The sequence below is a fragment of the Drosophila sechellia genome, chromosome 3L (genome assembly GCF_004382195.2).
Source record: "Drosophila sechellia strain sech25 chromosome 3L, ASM438219v1, whole genome shotgun sequence".
In the NCBI taxonomy this organism is placed as follows: domain Eukaryota; kingdom Metazoa; phylum Arthropoda; class Insecta; order Diptera; family Drosophilidae; genus Drosophila; species Drosophila sechellia.
Window position 1 is genome coordinate 2093982 of NC_045951.1, and position 17751 is coordinate 2111732.

Below are 17751 nucleotides of genomic sequence, written 5' to 3' on the forward strand. Positions count from 1 at the left end.
TTTTCAACTAACTAAATAAAACCTAATTATATACTTACCCGTGTCCACTTTTACCGTTTTGTCTAAGCTCTTTGTCGCAAAATGTTTATACTTTTGAACATCCTGCATTACTTTTTTTCGAGAACTATCAATGTCATCTCTTAAAGCGTGTGTTGTTACTAGTGACTCAGTGGTCGTTGAATAAGCCTCTTCGTGTGTTCTGGTTTCAAAGTGTGCATTTGGGGAAATCTGTGGTGAAATTTTAAGGATCGACTCTGATGCAAATTGTGAAGTTTGTAAAGCATTTTCTAATTTTCCTTCTGTTATGGTTGGCATTTGAATCGATGCGGCAATACACGTGTTGGGTTGTTCTGTTGTGACTGATATTTTGTTTTCTTCTACGCCTGCCCGAGTGTTAACCAATTTAGCTTCCTCTACAGTAATCTGTACATATGGGCTTTCACCTTCCTCGCTGTAAGCAAGGTTTTTGGATGATTTTGTAACTGGAACTGCTTTTAACTCCTGGGGCTTGACCGTTGCAAGGCTGCCTAAAGATGGTACCGATGTCACCTCTTGTACTACCGAAACCACTAACTCAGAATCTAAATTTGAATTTGAACGCAGGTTTACAGTTTCCGGCTTAAAATCACCATACCCTTCAATGTTTTCATAAATATTAACGGTTGCATTTTCGGCTGGCTTAAGAAATGTCGTTACAGAACTAGTAGTTGCTCGTGTTAATGCGTGCGGCTCAAACGCCATATCAGGAGTTTGTTCATAAACAAGTTGCTGACAAACATTTACAGAATTCTGTGGAGTTTGCTGAGTTAAGTTAGCTGTTTCAATCAGTGGAATTTGAAGTTCATATGTTTCTTGGATAGAGCTAACGCTCACAACTTCCTCGGTTACCAAGGATTGAAGTTCCACATTAGCAGCTTGAGCTGTACCCTGGAGAATGTTAGGCTTGGGTAGGATGTCCTCTTTTAAGAATGTCGATTGTATTGTTGTTAAATAAGCTTTGCTCGAATCAGAATCCTCCGATACATTAGCAAATAAGCCCTGCTTGCTTTGATCTTGAATTGCTTTAGTTTGTTCGTAAGCATTAACCTCAGACACGTTTGTATGTACGTGGGCTTCAGCTGACTTAATCCTAGCTTGGGCAATGTTGTCGTAAGCAGCTTGAGCTTCACTTTCCATTTCTAAGGGAACTTGTGTATCTATAACGTGCGATTGATTTAATATATCGGTAGGCGTGAAAGTGGCTAAGAATGTAGATGGCTGTGGGACTAAATGAATACCACCCACATTATCTATTGGCACCACTTCGATAACAACTGTTTCCCGCTGAGTGCCTTCAGTAATTGGTTTACAAAAATTCTCCATTTTGTCATTTTCAAAAATATCTTCTTTATCCATAACTTGGTTATCCATTTGAACGTGAACTTTATTTGACTCCACCTGAGCGACATACTCTTGTTGCGCCTTCTGCCCAGCGACATGCGTATCTTTTATAAGTACAGATGATTCTAAGGGAATGACATCGAATGTGGTGGCGCCTTGAAGTAGATTTAAAGATGGTTTTGCTCTGGCCTCCAAAGGGGATACAGCCGGTATTGACAACTCCTTATCGAAAACTGGTGGTTGATGAGAATGTGATGTCACCTTAAACGTAATGTCTATCGACTCGACAGCAGAAACAGGAAGTAATCGTCCATCTGTGAGTTCTTCGGATTCCTCTATCGCTTGAGTTTCTCTGACATGTACTTGATGCTTTGTTTCTTCATAGTTTGTCTGGGCAAGCGTTGGCTTTGGAGGCGAACTTAACAGGACATCGATTCCTTCAACAGGGTGCGTCTTTGTTGTCATCGCTAAACCAAGCCGCGATGGAATAATATCAGTTGTTGCTGCCACATAAGATTGCTCAGGACTTTTAATCTCTTTTTCAGCCTCAAAAGTCTGTTGGAGATCGGTTGCATAGACTTGAGGTAGATCGTGAGTGATCTCCGCTTGTTGTATGTTATATTTATCAACTTTTTGCTCCTGTCCCATGGCTTCATAAACTGTTGCTTTGTCCACGAGCTTAGCATAAAGATTTCGGTCATCCTTCAGAAGTTTGGATTTTTGGGTGGGGGTAGTTTCTAGACCCAGATTTTGTTCAGACTCAAATGTAGTTTGGTCCTGTGCGATTATCGATTGACTAAGGCTATCCTGCACATTTGTTGCAATTTGTTGACCGGCAGATAAGATTTCTAAATTTTCAGATGCATGAAAAGCAACGTTTTCTGTCACCATTGTATGCCGATAGGGAACCAGAGATTTTTGAGGCACTATACCAGCTGGGAACTCGGAATCAACTGAATTTGTCGAAGAGTCGTACACAATCATTTCAGATGACTTTGTTTCATATAAATGATCAATTTTAGGAGACGCACATTTGTTTGAAACTTTGAAATCCACCATGTCACCGGTACCTTGTTGTTCTTGCACGTATTCAGTTAGAGGCAACCGAAGCAACTCTGAAGAAGCAGGTATTGCCTTCTCTGGCAGAACTGAGGGAGATGTAAGGTTCTCCTCATGCTCGAGTGTTTCTTCTTGTCGAACTTGTGCGATGCCCGTCGTGCAGTCCAAAACAATTTTAGCCAGACGGCCACTTATTTGATCAACATCTTTCAGGGACTCCTCTTTCTCTAAAATATCTGTCTCTCTTACATTTATCTCGTGTAAACTTTTTATTGAAGATTGGATCATTTCCAATGTGGGTAATACTGGGCTCAGGCTCGAAACATGTTCAAGAACATTTGTCTGCTCGGAAATGGAGATTTTCTGATCAGATTCATAAGGCTTTGGCCTAATATGAACTGGCTGAGAAATGTTTAGGTCCTTTAATTCTTCTGTACTTTCACTTACAACAGCTGTAGTCGTTTTTAACGATGTTGTGCTTTTAATTAACTGCACACGACTTATAGATGATTTATTGTAATCTGGTGTTTCCAAATCGCTGAGGACATCAAACGAAGCGATTTTCTCAACGTTTGGTAAAGTGATTTCCCCAATATTAACATTTGCCTGATAATAAGGCACCTTCTGTTCATCTAGCCTCTCCAAAGATTCCATATGCTGGGGCCTCATTATGTTGGCCACTTGCAGAGCTGACGAAGTTCCAATGGCAGCGCTTTGTTTAGAATGGGGCTCTTTAACTGATAGAATGCTTTCTCCCTCTAAGGTAACACATGAGCTGGTTTCCAGAGGTTGCAGCAATCCAAACTGGCTTTCTGGTGTTTGTGTCTGAGGCTTTAAATCCTCCGTGCGTGTTTGAGTACTTTCTAGCGGCTCCTGTTCTCTAACATCTGTTCCAAATTGTTCATGCATGCTTATATCTGCAATTACAGCCGTCGGTTTGGTATCTTCGGTTTTATCGATTGTCGACTCCATCGAAAGTACAACTAGGCCCTCAGCATATTTAAATGCATCGGTGACAGCTTCGGCTTTAGTAAGCTTTTGATTAGGAAAGACATCAATAATATCCGTACTTGACTCGGTTATCTGCACGTTTGTTACTTCCAAAGGTTGTTGGTTTTCATCCAGAACTGTGTCACCCGTTCTGAAGTCAGGATGTTGAAAGGCATCAATGTGACTAGTACTCTCTAACATAGCTGGCTTACTAGTAACTCCAATCGACATCGTCTCGAAGACTTGATTAGCTGATACAGACTTTGTTTCCTCCGTAATAATATCACTTGATGTCGCACCTGGTTGAACTTCGTATTTGCTTGTAACCTTTAACTCAGCAGGAAACATATTTGATATAGCTAACTGAGGTGCCAGTTCTATATTGGGAAATAGAATTTCCTCCTTCTCCACTGTCGTGTTCTCCTTAATCTGCAACGCAGATTGCTCGACGAAATCGAATTTGGCATCCACCAGCTTTGGAGCTACGGAAACAAATTCTTCTTCAGTGTCAGTCACCGTCGTGGTCTGAACTTTTGCCACATACTCCCCTTCGCTAATATTTACTTTTCCTTGTTCTGTTTTGCGATTATCGCCTGGTACCAAGCCGAGTGATTCGAGGAGCGTCTCTTCGTTACTCTCGGCTGTGCCATATGCCTCTGTTAAGGCGCTCTTAGCTGGTTTTGTTGATTCTACATTTGGTTCGATAAGCTCAACTGCCGTTTCTACAATGTTCATCTGCTGCGTTTCCCCAATAGTTAACGCATTGGATTGCCCCAACGTGCCCTCGGCCATTTTCGGGGTATCAACTGCTGTCACGTCCTTAACAGCATTTTCATTGGAAACAGTTTCGAAAGTTGTTACGTGGTGCTGCATTTGCATATCTAAAGTGGCTTCCTTTACATCTTTCTCAAAAATAGGCAAATCCTCGGCTATTGGACTATGAGAATCAGCGGTGATACTGACTAGACCCTCAGCTAACTCGAATAATTCCAATGCATTACTTTTGGCAGTCTGTGTTTTGGACACCATTTCTCTTTCCAAACTATCAAAAGTGGTAATTTCGTGCACCTGAACGGGAACCTCCTCGGCTTTAATGGTATAATCAGCTAAGCCCTTAGTCGGCTGGGTTATTAATGGCATATGGTCGACGCTCTCCAAAACTTTTAGTTCTTGTCCACCAACTGCCTTCGATTCCGTTACCGACATCGCAGGTGTCTCCATACGTTCTTTAGCAGCATGTTGCATTTCGCCTATAGAGTCCTCCAGCTGGCACTCGGTTATGCAAAGACTCATGTTGGGGGTAAGTCGAGGCAAAATAGTTTCTCCCGGTGGCCTAAAGTCAGTGACATCCCTTCCCACAGTTTCGGATGGTAAAACTTCCGCGATAATTAGCGCCTCCTGGTTCAGTAGTTTCTGCTGAACGGTGTCCTCAATGGCAGAGGTGGGTTTTAGCTTCTCAATGGTCTCCAGTGCATGGTGCTGCTCCTCGGTTATCTCATGCGAGAACAATATGTCGCCATGTACCTTCTGCGAAACGGCCTTCGGTGGCTTCAGATCCTCGATAGCTTCTTCGGCGTTCGGAGCTTCAACCAACAAGGAGCATGACTCTTTCATCTTTCGCTGGGCTTTCACGGATTTCGGTATTTTGGAAGGCAATTCCTTTGAAGACTCAGCCGTCTTTGCTTGTGAGACATTAAGGGAATGCTTTAGCCTTACCTCCATATTTTCGGTAAGCTTGTTTTCTTCGGGTCTGGGAGATTCTTTTCGTAGGGCAAACTCATCGAGTTGTAACACCTCCTCATTGATGGCTAATACCTTTTCAGGTAGAATCTCCTCCTGTACCCGCGCCGCAAGTGGTTTTGGAGTAGAAAGTTCTGCCGTGACTGCAACTGCAACGGTTTCAAGCGTGTCTTTTGAAAGATTTTGTATGGGTAGTGTTTCGTATGTGGGCAGAGACTCTTCAATTTGCTCAAGAGTTTCCGCCTGTGGTAATCCCGCGCTTGTTTCGTGAGCCAGTGTTTCTTTTTGTTCGTATTGAATTGTTGTCTCGGAAACATCCTGTTCTTGTTGTTTGTGTTTTTTATGCTTTTTGATTTTAGTGTTCATTTGCGCAATTTGTTTAGTCTGAACCTGAATTTCCACTTGTTGCTCTACATTTTGCACATGTTCTTGTTCTTGCTTTTTGAATAGTTTTTCCACTTTAGTGGTTGCTGTTTCTGTGAATGTAATGTAATTAAACAATGACAATGTCGACCTCTCTTTGTGTTTTTGTTAATAACAACAATAAAACAATGATGTGGAACAGCTATAAGCCGTGCAGGCATCATTCATTTAGTATGTCTGGTCAAATAGAGACAGCCAATGCGAAATGAGTTGCACAAAAAACGATAGGATAAGAAATGATACATTTTTCGTTGGGTGTTTTAATGATTTTCAAACAGACAGAAATGGGAAATAGACCTTACCTCATTTTACATCCAAAGAAGTCCAGCTTGGCGTGCAAGGGAATAAAGCTCTTCTACTCTTAAAAGTGAATGCATATTGCAAAAGCATTAGAGTGTGCGATAGTCAATAATAGTTAAGCTTATATGGTACAAAGTAGCAGCAAGATATTGAAGTTAAAACCAGGTGGATATAGCTTTTAGTGGTAGTGATTAGCGGTTAATGGGTATATTTATTATTCGGTGGCGTCTTTTTAGAATATACACATGATTTCTTGGTTTGGCTTAACAAAATTTAATTGTTATATTTGTATACACAATATTTATTATTGTTTTTGTATTTGTATTTTTTAATAATATTATTAGACTGTAGTTGAGTAGTTCGTGGGATGGTACATCGTTACTGGTGGGATTTATATAACTGGTGGTTTGTTTTTTTTTTACAGGACATCTGTGTTTATATTCAAACCTTCTTGGACAATTATCGTTCGTTCCTCGACATATGTTTCCTCTTTCGGATTTGTTATGGGATTTTATTGGCCACGTGTTGGGATTGGCGCGAAAAGCGTAGGTAAGTTTACAAAGCAGAGTTACATATTAAAAAAAGAAATAGATATAAACTTTTTTTAGTATGCGTATTACAAAGGTCTCTTTATACTAATCGATTTCAGTTAAGGAAAATCCGAACATTTTCCTAGGCACTCACCTATTTTCACATGTGTGATGGCCTCGTGACTTTCAATTATTTGCGAAGTCTCTACTATTCTCTAGATTTCAGTGCATCAAATTAAATAGAAATGTTTAAAATATGTAAATAATTATCAGCCCATTTTTTTTCGACATAAAATTAAGTTGAAATGCGAAAATTAACCCTCATAAAGGAAACGAAAAATAATTCTAAAACGTTTTTTTTTTAGCATTTCAACTATCTGCACAAGAAATTTCAAACGAAACAAAAACACATTGAACAAATTTCAAACCTCCTTTCCACATATCTTCCAGTCCTGTGATATGAAGTCCTCCCTAACAAACTTTCGTATGACGATCTCAATCGTGATTTCGTACGTCTGAATCATGCGTATGAAGGCCTTGAAGCCCACAGTTGCTGCTAGGATGGTCTCGTCCTCGTTGGAAGACTCGCTCAGTATTTGGGAGATCAGTTCTTCGTGGCCTTCTCGTTCGACGAGCTGCACCAGGGCCGATTGAGACTCTGGCTTCTTCAGCGATATAAATATGTTTTGCTCATACATATATGTGATTTCGTAGTGCTCACAGCCATAGCGCAATAGCAGACCAATAGTGGCCAAATCTCTAAGGGCCGACTCTCCAATTTGGCCGAAAGACTCGGCCTCTATGGACTCGAGCAGCCATTGTACCTCCTCGTGGTGCGAAAGTACTTGAACATCTTCAATTGTTATGATCTTTTCGCTAATTTTTGTGCGTATTTGCTCCACCGTTTTAGTTATCTCTATTTTCTTGCTAGAGGTATATGATTCCTTCTGCTCTACTTGCACCTCAACTTCATCCTCCTCCTCATGCTGGACTTTCTTCTCAATCTCTTCCTCCTCTTCTATTTCTTCAATTAATTGGCTACGACGCTCTTCGGCATCGGCAACTTCGCGATCTTTCACGACTAAAACCTCGGATATTTCGCTCTTTTCTACGAGTATGGATACGGGTTGCTTCACCTTGATCACATTCATGCTGGTCTCTACCGCGCTAGTTGGAATAATACGGATTTCTGTCTTTTGCACGTTCTGAGACTCTGAGGTGCCGGATCTTTTCACAATGGTTTTCTTGCCAGACTTCTTCTTGACGGTAGTCTTGGCCTTGGTTTCCTCAACTATGGAGCTCGTGGATGATATGTCGAACTTGGCCCGAGTCATCGTCATGCCGATCTCATTGATGAGCTTGCAGTTATAGTAACCGCAGTCTTCGCTTGTTATTTTCATTATTTCTAGCGTAGCTTCCTGTTCCTGCACTACCATGCGATACTTTTCGGATGCCCTAAGCTGAACGTTGTTGAAATACCACTGAATATCTAAAGTCAAAGGGTTAGAAACGAAACCAAGCTACATCAGGTCCCGACACTAAAACTCTTTGGCATACAATACCTGGTATCGGATTGCCAGCAAACTGTATCGAGAACTTGGCTGTTTCACCTAAGGCAGCACGGCAGTCACGCATTTCGTTTAGTAGTGAAGGCGAGCATTTAGCAGCTATAAGCACACAGATTGCATAATATCTATAGATTAGACTCTAAAGGGAGATTCTAGAAGCGGTAGGGATGGTTACATTGTGTACTTACACAGATCGGTTTACAACATGTTGGATTTCGTGTGACTTTGAGTGCATATACTGGTGTCTGTTTGTTTTTAGTCGTGTGATAAATATGCTATGATTAGTAACACTTAAATGTTTTTGGATGCATGCAACATTGGCTTCATTTCAACGAAATGATCTGAAGAGCAAGCAGCGTTCTGGGAATGTTATAGAATTTCTTTGGGTTGGATTGAACACTTTTTAAAAATGGTGGGTTAGTTAAAATTTTGAATAAAACGCTATGAATTCGATAAACCAATTACTTGTAGATGATATACAGAAATCGATACTGTAAGAGATACATTTTATATACGAATGATAATTAATTTAAATTTATACTATAAGTTCTATATTGGCGTTTACTTTTCGGATAATATTACTCATTAAGGGCGTAGTTGGGTTTGGGAAGGGGTCAAGCCTTAGAGCAGTAAAGGACTGAGACAATCACAAAGCTACAATATCTTGGGTAGGGCAATTCACATGTTTAAATATTTGTTGCTGTTGTACGATACATTGTATTATACATGGACAAATAAGAAATAGAGACAGAAAATAGAATAAGACAGGAGACAGAGGACAGACTTTGTGAATTTTGTAGTTTTGTGGTTTAAGACAAAGGCACAGTAGACATTTGTGTGTTGGAAACACGAAATTAAAACACATATACACATAACAGTGGTAACAGAGCTGGCATCAGTCGAGAATACATACCTTTGAGAGCCACCTGCATTTCCTCCATTTGAGACACCCATTCCGGCTTGCGGTAATCCTTCGAACCCACGATGCCTTTTTCGGTATAGATGAAAACATAGTGGAAGTAATAAATACGAATTAAATTATATATGTTCTTGGAAAAGCTGAGCAAAAGAAATTTGTAAATTTAGTTCAGTATTCCTTAAACTAGAAAAGTATTGCCTATTTGAAGTTTGTTTTGTGTATAATTCTGTTTAAAACTAAAGTGTTAGGGGGGTTTGGGGAAATTAAGAGAGACTGGACTCGAGAGAGTTCGGGAAATATTAAATAACGCAGCTCCAGACATCTGAAAAAGAATTTTACTAACAAAGCCAAATAACAGTTGATTCATATTATAGATTGCACCATATGCCGAATAAACCATAATAGTACCTTCGACCGCAAAGAGCGCCGTAGTCACAGCCACACCGAGTGGATTGTATGCCTCGAAACTAATTGTACCCAAATCATCGGGATAGACGTGGTTAATGACCAGCACTGAGGTGCCGTCTTCGAAATTTTCGATCTGATATTCCTCGGAGGCGAATATCTGCTCGTCGTCGCGCAGCCATTTGACCTTCGGTTTCGGTTTTCCAACGACCTTAACCTCCAGCTTCGCTTGCTCGCCTTCTTTTGGCTCGATTTTCTCCGGTAGTTTTTTAATAATTTTCGGAGCTTGTTCGTCGATTGAGAGGGTCTAAAATGGTTTTCGAAAAATCCTTGGTTTAAGTTCTCAAGTACAACAGTTACGCTTACTCTATCAAGTAGATCCTCCTCAGATCCTGTGAGTCCAGTGATTTCAGAATCGGGGATATATTCAAATGCTAAAAAATACACATTTGAAAGCGTTATCAATATAAGCGTGTCTCGGCACGAAGCTTTCTTGAAACGAACTCAAAAAACGAAAAAGTATTTACAAAAGACGGGATCAGTGGGTTGATCGGAAAAGTTGGAGATACATATTTTATGGAATTGATAGACAGTAAGGCTTTTGAACGAGTAGAATCACATGCAGGCCCACAAGGCCAGTTAGTATGGAAGGGATTTAAAAAATTCAGTTGTCAGGGGAAAGTGTAGTTATTGGAAAACCTATCTAGGTGTGGGATGCATGTAGTGTGTAGAGTGGCACTACTTCCAGCCGGTTAACTATTTAACTACCGATAGATACCACTACAAGTACCTTGTATTTTAACGTTTGTCTTGCTGACGCTCTTGCCAATTTTATTTGTAGCCACGCACTCGTATTGGCCTTCGTTTTCGGGGAAAACTTCCGTAATCTGCAGCTGGCAAACGCCTTGCAAGTCTTGCGATATCGTAGTTTCCTTATTCTCAGTGATCTTCTCCGCATTGTGGTACCACTCTACCTTAGGAGTGGGCTTTCCTGTTACTTGACAGGTCAGCAGCAAAGCCTCGCCATCCATAACCTCCACGGGTTGAACGAGCTCCTCAACAAAACGCGGTGACTCAAACTCCTCGGCTTCCTCTTGGGGGAGAGATTCAATTAGGTTAACGGTTGCCGTTGACGTCACTGATCCACCCACATTCTCGGCCCGGCAAGTAAAAGGCCCCACAAACTTGCTTTGGAAGTCTTCAATCAGCAACGTTGACTTGTTGGCCTGGCTAACGATACGCACTTCGTTTGAACTCTTGATGGGCTCGTTGTGCACAAACCATTGGAAGGACGATAATGGCTCAGACTCCACAATCGCTTCAATAATGGCCACCTCGTGCTCGCCAAAGTACTTGGGCTCCAAGGGCTGAATAAATCTCGGTGGCTTTATTTGCTCATCGGGCTTTTGATCTGAAACCACCACCGAACCAGAGGACTTAGCTTCACCCACCTTGTTCTTTGCCCAAACTTCATATTTGCCAGTTCGTTTGCGGGTCATATTGACAACCTTTATTGTGGTGGTTGTCTCTGTAGTTTCTATGATAGTCTCCTCATTCTCGATAATCTCGCGGCCATTGCGCATCCATTTCACTTCTGGCCTAGGCAAGCCATCGTATTTGGCTTCGAAGAAGAGAGTACCACCCGTGGGTACAACAACAGCACTCAGTGGAGTTACGGTAGGTGCCTTCAGTATCTCCCGGGGAACTTCATCGACCCGGCTTAGGATATTGGCATTGCCAATGGCACGTCCAAACTGATTCTGCGCCTGCACAGAGTAGACAACTGCTTCATTGGGAGTGGGGTTAATAACCTCCAGGGCCACATCGCCGGTTTTTTCGTCATAGAACATCTGAACTGTTTCGCTGGGTATAACTTCCTCTATTCCTCTATACCATTTGACCTGAGGATTCGGTTTTCCCGTCACTTGACAAGTCACCGTAACCTTAAGCCGCTCGGGCTGCTTCTCCTCAATAAACTCAATCTTAAGAGGTTTTGTAAACTGGGGGGGAACTCCTTGTTCTTTTTCTGTATTCAATGTGAATAAGTGGAATTTAAATATTTTGTGTGCTCTTGGTAGAATTACAGGGAATTAGGGAAGTATATACATAAACGTTCGGATTAAAGGTAAGTTAAGTTAAGTTAAGAGCGCTTGATCGTTTGAAAAAGCATCACAGAAATAATCATTATACTCATATGGGGATTAAAGAACAATTTCCGTTAAGCGCGAAATAAAATAAGTTTTTGTAATTTTAAATATATTGTCGTTAAGCTTGGTCACGGAAATCTCCCTTAAAATAAATACTATTGTTATTGCAACCTTACCTAAAATAATGTTGGTACGACTTGTGGCCACTCCAGCCTCGTTCTTGGCCTCGCATGTATAGACGCCAACATCACTGGGCGTGACCTTGGCAATCTTCAGCTTCGCCACTTGCTCGATGACAGTGATCTCGTACTTCTCAGAAGCAAACAGAAGAATGTCGTTGAAGTACCATTTGATTTCTGGGAACGGAACTCCTTCCACTTTGCACTCCAGCACGGTGGGTTCCTCGGGAACACATTGGCGTGGGCGCAATTTCTCGGTGATCCTTGGAGGCTTAATCTCCTTCTTCTTCTTCTTGACAAGCTTGCGCTCCTGGCCGATAACCTCAGAGGTAGTCGTCTCCTGCTGGTTTTGGGTTAGCTGCTGGTCCTCTATAAGCTCCTCATCGGCCACCTTGTCTATGCCCTCTTGGATTCGTTTCTGGGTAATCAACTCCAGCTCAGGCAATGGTTGACTGTCGTCCAGCACCACGCGACGCTTCTCCTTCTTAATGATGTTCGATGTGACCTTCATTTCCAGATCGCGTCGGACGTCCTCCACATCCAGCTCGATAAGCTGTTCAGTCGTTATGAATTGAGGTCTTGTGTCTTCAGTCTTCTTAAGTAGGGTAATAGTCTTTTGTGAGATCTCGTGGGATATTTCATCCACCTTTTCGATTTCAGCAATAGCCGCTTCCAGCAGCTGAGGTTGATCTTCTACGGAGGCCTCCTTTAGTCGCTTTGTGCGCTTCTTGTGTGCCTTCTGCTTTGCCTCGGGAGTCTCCTCTGTGGGCACAACTTCCTCTTCAGGCAGTACGTCTTCCGACACTGCCACGACCTTGACATCGTCCACTGGCATCTCTTCCACTTCATCTTCCTCAGCAATGGGCTCGTCGAAGGGCTCGGCGACTTCCTCGGACACCTCATCTACTGATGGTGTGGCCTTCTTCAGCTTGGGCTTCTTCTTCTTCTCTTTCTTAGCCTTAGGCTCTTTTGGCTGCTTGTCTTCGGGCACCTTGAGAGGTTCAAGTTTCAGTTCCTCCTCTTCGCTTTCAGGCTTTTCTTCCGGCACAAGTTGCGGGCCAGGTATGGCCTTTTCTGGCTTTTGCGGTTCTTCAATTGGTTTAGATGGAATTGGCTTCAGTTGAATTTCTTCCGGCTGCTGTTCAGGCAATGGACGGCGTTTACCAGATGGCCATTTCTTTTCCTCCAGGACTTCCTCAACAGGCTGTTTCTTCTCGCCTCTCTTCCATGGCACCTGGGGCTGGTCTTCTTCGGGCTTTGGTTGCTTCTCCAGTTCAATGTGTTCAGCCTCTTCCAGTTGCGTTGGCTCAGCATCGGGAATTTCCGGCAAGTCTTCGTGTTTTGGCTTCTTTACCTTCCTGGTCTTTCGTTTCTCTTCCTGAACGATTTCATCCTCTTTCTTCTCCACATGCTGCAAGTCCACTTCCTCAAGTTTGACTTCTTCGGGCTTGATAGAAGTGCGTTGAGTAGGCTTCAAACGCACTTCTTCGATGGTCGCCTCTTGAGGTAGCTCCTTCTTTGGCCGAGTAACTCGTTTTAGAGCAACTTCTTCAACCTTCTCGATGATTTCTTCCTTTCTAGGCTTTGGCTTGGGTGCCGTTTTATGTTCATCAGCAACTTCCTCTACTTGTGGCTGCTCCGGAATTTCCTCAACTGGTTGCACTTCTTCGGGCTGGGCTTCGTCTTCTTCAAACTCTTCGGTTTCTTCAGCTGGTTCTTCAGTGGATTCCTCAGCTGCAACCTTTGTTTTGGGCTTCTTCTTTTTAACACGCTTCTTTGTTACATCCAGTATATCCTCTGTAGTTGTGATGGCGAACTCTTTCACCTCGAATTCTGTTTCAGGGGTTTCGGGTTGTTCCGCTTCCGAGACAGCAGCAATCTTTTTCAAGGGCTTAAGCAAGACCTGCTCCATTTCTTCTTTTTCGGGCAGAAGACGCTGTTTTCTTGGCGCAGGTTTCAGTGAAATCTTTTCGATTTGCTCAACGTTTGCCTCTTCAGGCGCAGGCTTAGACTTTTTAAGTTCTTCGGTTACGGTTTCTTTCACCTCTTCGGCTTGCGATTCTTCCGGCTTTTCTGTCTGCTCTGCCTGTTCCACTGTCTGTTCGGTTACAATTTTCTTGGGCTTTTTGATAGTTTTTAATCTACGTTGCCTTTCTGTTATTTCTTCCTGCTCCTCAAATCTTATTTCTTCTTGTGGAACTTCCTCTTCTGGTTGGTCTTCTTCTCTTTCTATTTCGGTCTTTTCTATAGTCTTCTTGGGCTTCTTTGCCTTTTTGACCTTTCGCTTTTGTTCCTGGATATTATCTTGGTCAACGATTTCCTCCTGTTCCTCGATGGGCTCTTCTTCTGGAGCCACGTCTTCTGGAACTTCCTCTGCTGGAACTTCCTCTGCTGGCAATTCCTCAACATCAGTCTTTTCAACTTTCCGAGTTGGTTTCTTTACTTTTTTAACCTTTTTGCTCTCTTCAACGACTAGTTGCTGGTCCTCAGCAGTTTCTCCCTCTTCAACAGTCTCCTCTGCTGGGATTTCGTCTTCTTCGAGCTGTTTCTCCGCGACAGTCTTGGGTTTCTTCACCTTTTTAACCTTCTTCTTTTCTTCAACTATCTCTTCCTGTTTTTGAACCACTTCTTCAGACTCTTCGATTACCACTTCATCGGGCTTTTCTTCTTCGGTCACCTGCTGTGTAAGCTTAGGTTTCTTTGTTTTCTTGAGCCTACGTTTTTCTTCAACAATTTCCTCAATTTCTTCAATAACTTCTTTCTGCAACACTTCCTCTTCTGGAGATATTTCCTCTTCCGGCTGTTCCTCAAACAACTCCTCGGTAACTTCTTTCGTCGACTTGGGCTTTTTGGTTTTCTTGATTCGTCGTTTATCTTCGACAATCACTTCATCTTCCTTAACTACAGTCTCTATTTGGGCATCTACCTCATCGGGATGCACTTCTTCAGTGGGCTCTGACTTGGGAATCTTCTTCTTACCACGCTGCCATAGGACAGGCTCTGGCTTCTCCTCAACCTTAGGTTCATCAGGCAGAACATCGACTGCTTCTTCATATGTCTTCGATTCTTCTTCGATTACGTCTTGAGGTTGCGGTTTCTTCTTCTTGCCGCGTTCCCAAAGAACGGGCTGTGGTTCAGGCTGAACGGGCTTGATAAGATCCTCTTCTATAGTATCGACGGCAATCTCCAGACTCTTTGGAAGCTCCGGTTTTTGCTCATCAGGCTTTTGAGGCTTCTTTTGGCCACGAGCCCACAAAACAGGTTGCGGCTGTGTTTCTATTGGCTTCGGCACTTCCTCCTCAAGCGCGTCGACTGAAATCTCAAGAGTTTTCGGAATCTCGCTCACTTCCTCTTGGGGTTTTTGCGGCTTCTTTTTGCCACGCTCCCACATCACAGGCTGCGGTTGATCCTGTAGTGGAGGTAGTGGTTCTTCGGGCAACTCATCGGTAGCTTCTTCGTAGGCTTTCTGTTCCGTCTCCACTGGTTGTGGTACGGGTCTGGTGCTCCTCAAGGGTTTCAATTGAATCTCCTCAGCCTTTAGAGCCTCCTTAGGACGAGGGCGAGGTGTTGGTTTCAAGGTAACCTGCTCCACCTTCTGCTCCGGCTCCCTTGGTGGAATTACTCGTCTAACAGCCGTTTTCTTTGTTTCCTCAACGATCTGCTGTTCGACTACCTGTGATGTTTGTACCACTTCCTGGGATAAAACTGTCTCCTGCTGAGCCACCTTCTTCTTGCCACGTTCCCACATGACAGGCACTGGCTCCGGTTGCTGGACAGGAGTGGGTTCAACCAACTCGTCGTGCGCCTCTTCGAAGGTCTTCGCCTGGGGCTGGGGTTTCTTCTTGCCTCGCTCCCACATAACTGGCACCGGCTGAGGTTGTTCAATCGGAGTTGGTTCAACCAGCTCGTCGTGCATTTCCTCGTACGTTTTTGGCTTCTCCACGTATTCTTCTTTAACACGCTGCTCCTTGGGTTGCACATATTGTGGCTGATCTGGCTTTTTTCTGCCACGGTCCCACATGACAGGCTCTTGTTGCAGCAGCTGCTGTTCCTGCGTATCATGACGTTCCTGTAGGTGAAGCAACGAGGAGTCTTCCACCTGAATAAACTTTTGAGGCTCACGAGGCTGTCGCCAGCTAAACGCTTCCTGTTGTGTGCGCTGGTTTATTATCTTTTGATGCTCATACTGCTCGAGGCTCATCATCTGGGAGTCCTCGACCTGCACAAACTGCTGGCGCTGAGCCTCCTCGATGAAGCTCTGCTGTTGCACCAACTTCTGTCTCTCAGTAGTCTGAGAGATTACTGTATCCTCAACCGAAGTCAGGGGCTGCAACTGTGGGCGCTGTTGCTGCTGGCGCCAATTTACAGCCTGCTGCTCTCGTAACAATCTCTGAGCTTCTAGCTTCTCGCGCTCCGAAACATGCATAATGTTAACATCCTCAGTGGTGATAAACTTCTGCTTATAGATATTGGACTGATCTTCATGCTGCAGCAGTTCATCGCTACGAATCACTTTAGAGATCGAGCTCTTGGAGCTCTCATCAATCATGACGATAGTCTCCTCGGCTGTTCCAGTTTGATACTCCTCCGTGATGGCTTGTTGAGCCTGCAGGTGACGGAGCTCGACTTCCTCAATCTTGAACTTGTCAATCTGCTTGGTAACCCGCTGGACACTCTTGAGCTGCTGACGCATCTCCTTCCAGGGAATGAGATCTTTAGCGTTTTGCTGCTGGGTGATCAGCTTATCGATCTGGTCAGTCATCTCCATAATCTCAACGCTTTCCATGCTCTTCAGGCGCTGGATTTCCTTAGTGCGCTGCACCTGCTCCACCTGAGCCTGTTGTGGCAGCTGCCCCTCAGTTTCAATTTGGCCTTCAAGTGGTTGCAGATAGACCTCATCTAGATCGAATTTGTTGAGCTGTTGCTGAACACTCTCGACGGCCTTAAGTTTTTCACGCATAGTAATCCAAGGAATGGCTTCCTTTTCGGTTTTTCCAGCAATGATCTGCTCCAGGGTAGCGCCTAGACTCATGATGCCCTGATCACGTTCAGTCTTGATAGACTTCAGTACAACCTTTGCTGCCTCAAGTTTTGGTGCTGGCTTTTTCTTTTCAATCGGCGTAGCCTTTAAGCTAATAGTCTCCTCAGTCCAGGACTTGACCGGTTCAGGCTTGAAGCCTGGCAGGAAGACTCCCTTGTCCAGGGAACGGCCTCGAGTGGGACGTGATGACTTGCGCCATGGTATCACCTTTGTAGCCGGCTGCAGGGACTTGCTGCGTACCTTGGGTTTCTTTTGCCGCGATCTTCCCTGATGCTGACCCTGCCCGTTGACGCCCAGGAATTGACCAAACTGCTGGCCTGGTTGCTGGCCAGGTTGGAAAGCGTGTGGCGACTCGGGGGCACTGTCCTCCCGGCCAGAGGAAGAGGACTCATCCTCGGCGGAATCAATCGTTCGCAATTGAAAGGCCGAGATGCGTCGTTCTAAGAGGGATTAAGTGGAGACTTTATTTAATATATCCCTAAGAATATAAGTGGGAAAATGACAAAACATATCCAGAGTTCGATTGGGACAATGATTATAATAGTTTGTCATATGCGCTTAATATAAGAGCAGAGCTCTAGTAGAGCTTAATATTAAAAGCAAACTATTAAAACAAATCCATTTGAGAAATATTATAAAATTAAACCTCCAGCAAGAAGTGTTCATAAGAAATATGAATAATACTAAATAGCTTGTTAGTTCATTCGCAATGAGATCGCAAGCCATTTAATGTAATGCCTCAAGGAGCATCATCCAGATGTTAAGTTGATGCAATTTTCTACCACTTACCTGCTTCTCTCTACGCAAACATATATATTATTTATTCTGAGCCATTAAAATTAGTGTGCTGAATAGCATAAGGCTGTTCGGACTCGAGGAAACCAAAAACCCTCCATCTAAAAGGTGCGTGGTCACACCCACAAATCACAATTCCCCGGCTGACAGCTCATCTGCGTTGACCGTGAATAAAGCATAAATGGGATTGGGCCCTAGGTCAATACATATTTTTGATAATTGGCATTGATAAAAATAGGTGCGAGTAGTCAGTCAGAATGGCGCGGAGTGAGTGA

General features: G+C 43.4%; 1 protein-coding gene across 6 annotated transcripts in view; it reads right to left on the minus strand.

Annotated features, from left to right (window-relative positions):
• Positions 1-17751, minus strand: part of LOC6610444 (titin) — a 79013-nt gene that overhangs the window by 38701 nt on the left and 22561 nt on the right. For 3 of the 6 annotated variants that reach the window (XM_032719302.1, XM_032719299.1, XM_032719298.1), the window contains exons 12-13: positions 8904-8978; positions 39-5645 (exon numbers count right to left, since the gene is read on the minus strand). In XM_032719302.1, the coding sequence (XP_032575193.1) occupies positions 39-5645; positions 8904-8978 (5682 nt within the window). Of the gene's footprint in view, positions 1-38; positions 5646-6339; positions 6382-6576; positions 6638-6850; positions 7912-7984; positions 8090-8903; positions 8979-9317; positions 9622-9680; positions 9749-10104; positions 11341-11637; positions 17122-17751 lie in introns of those variants that run through there. The other 3 variants (XM_032719304.1, XM_032719301.1, XM_032719303.1) reach the window with 3 other exon arrangements.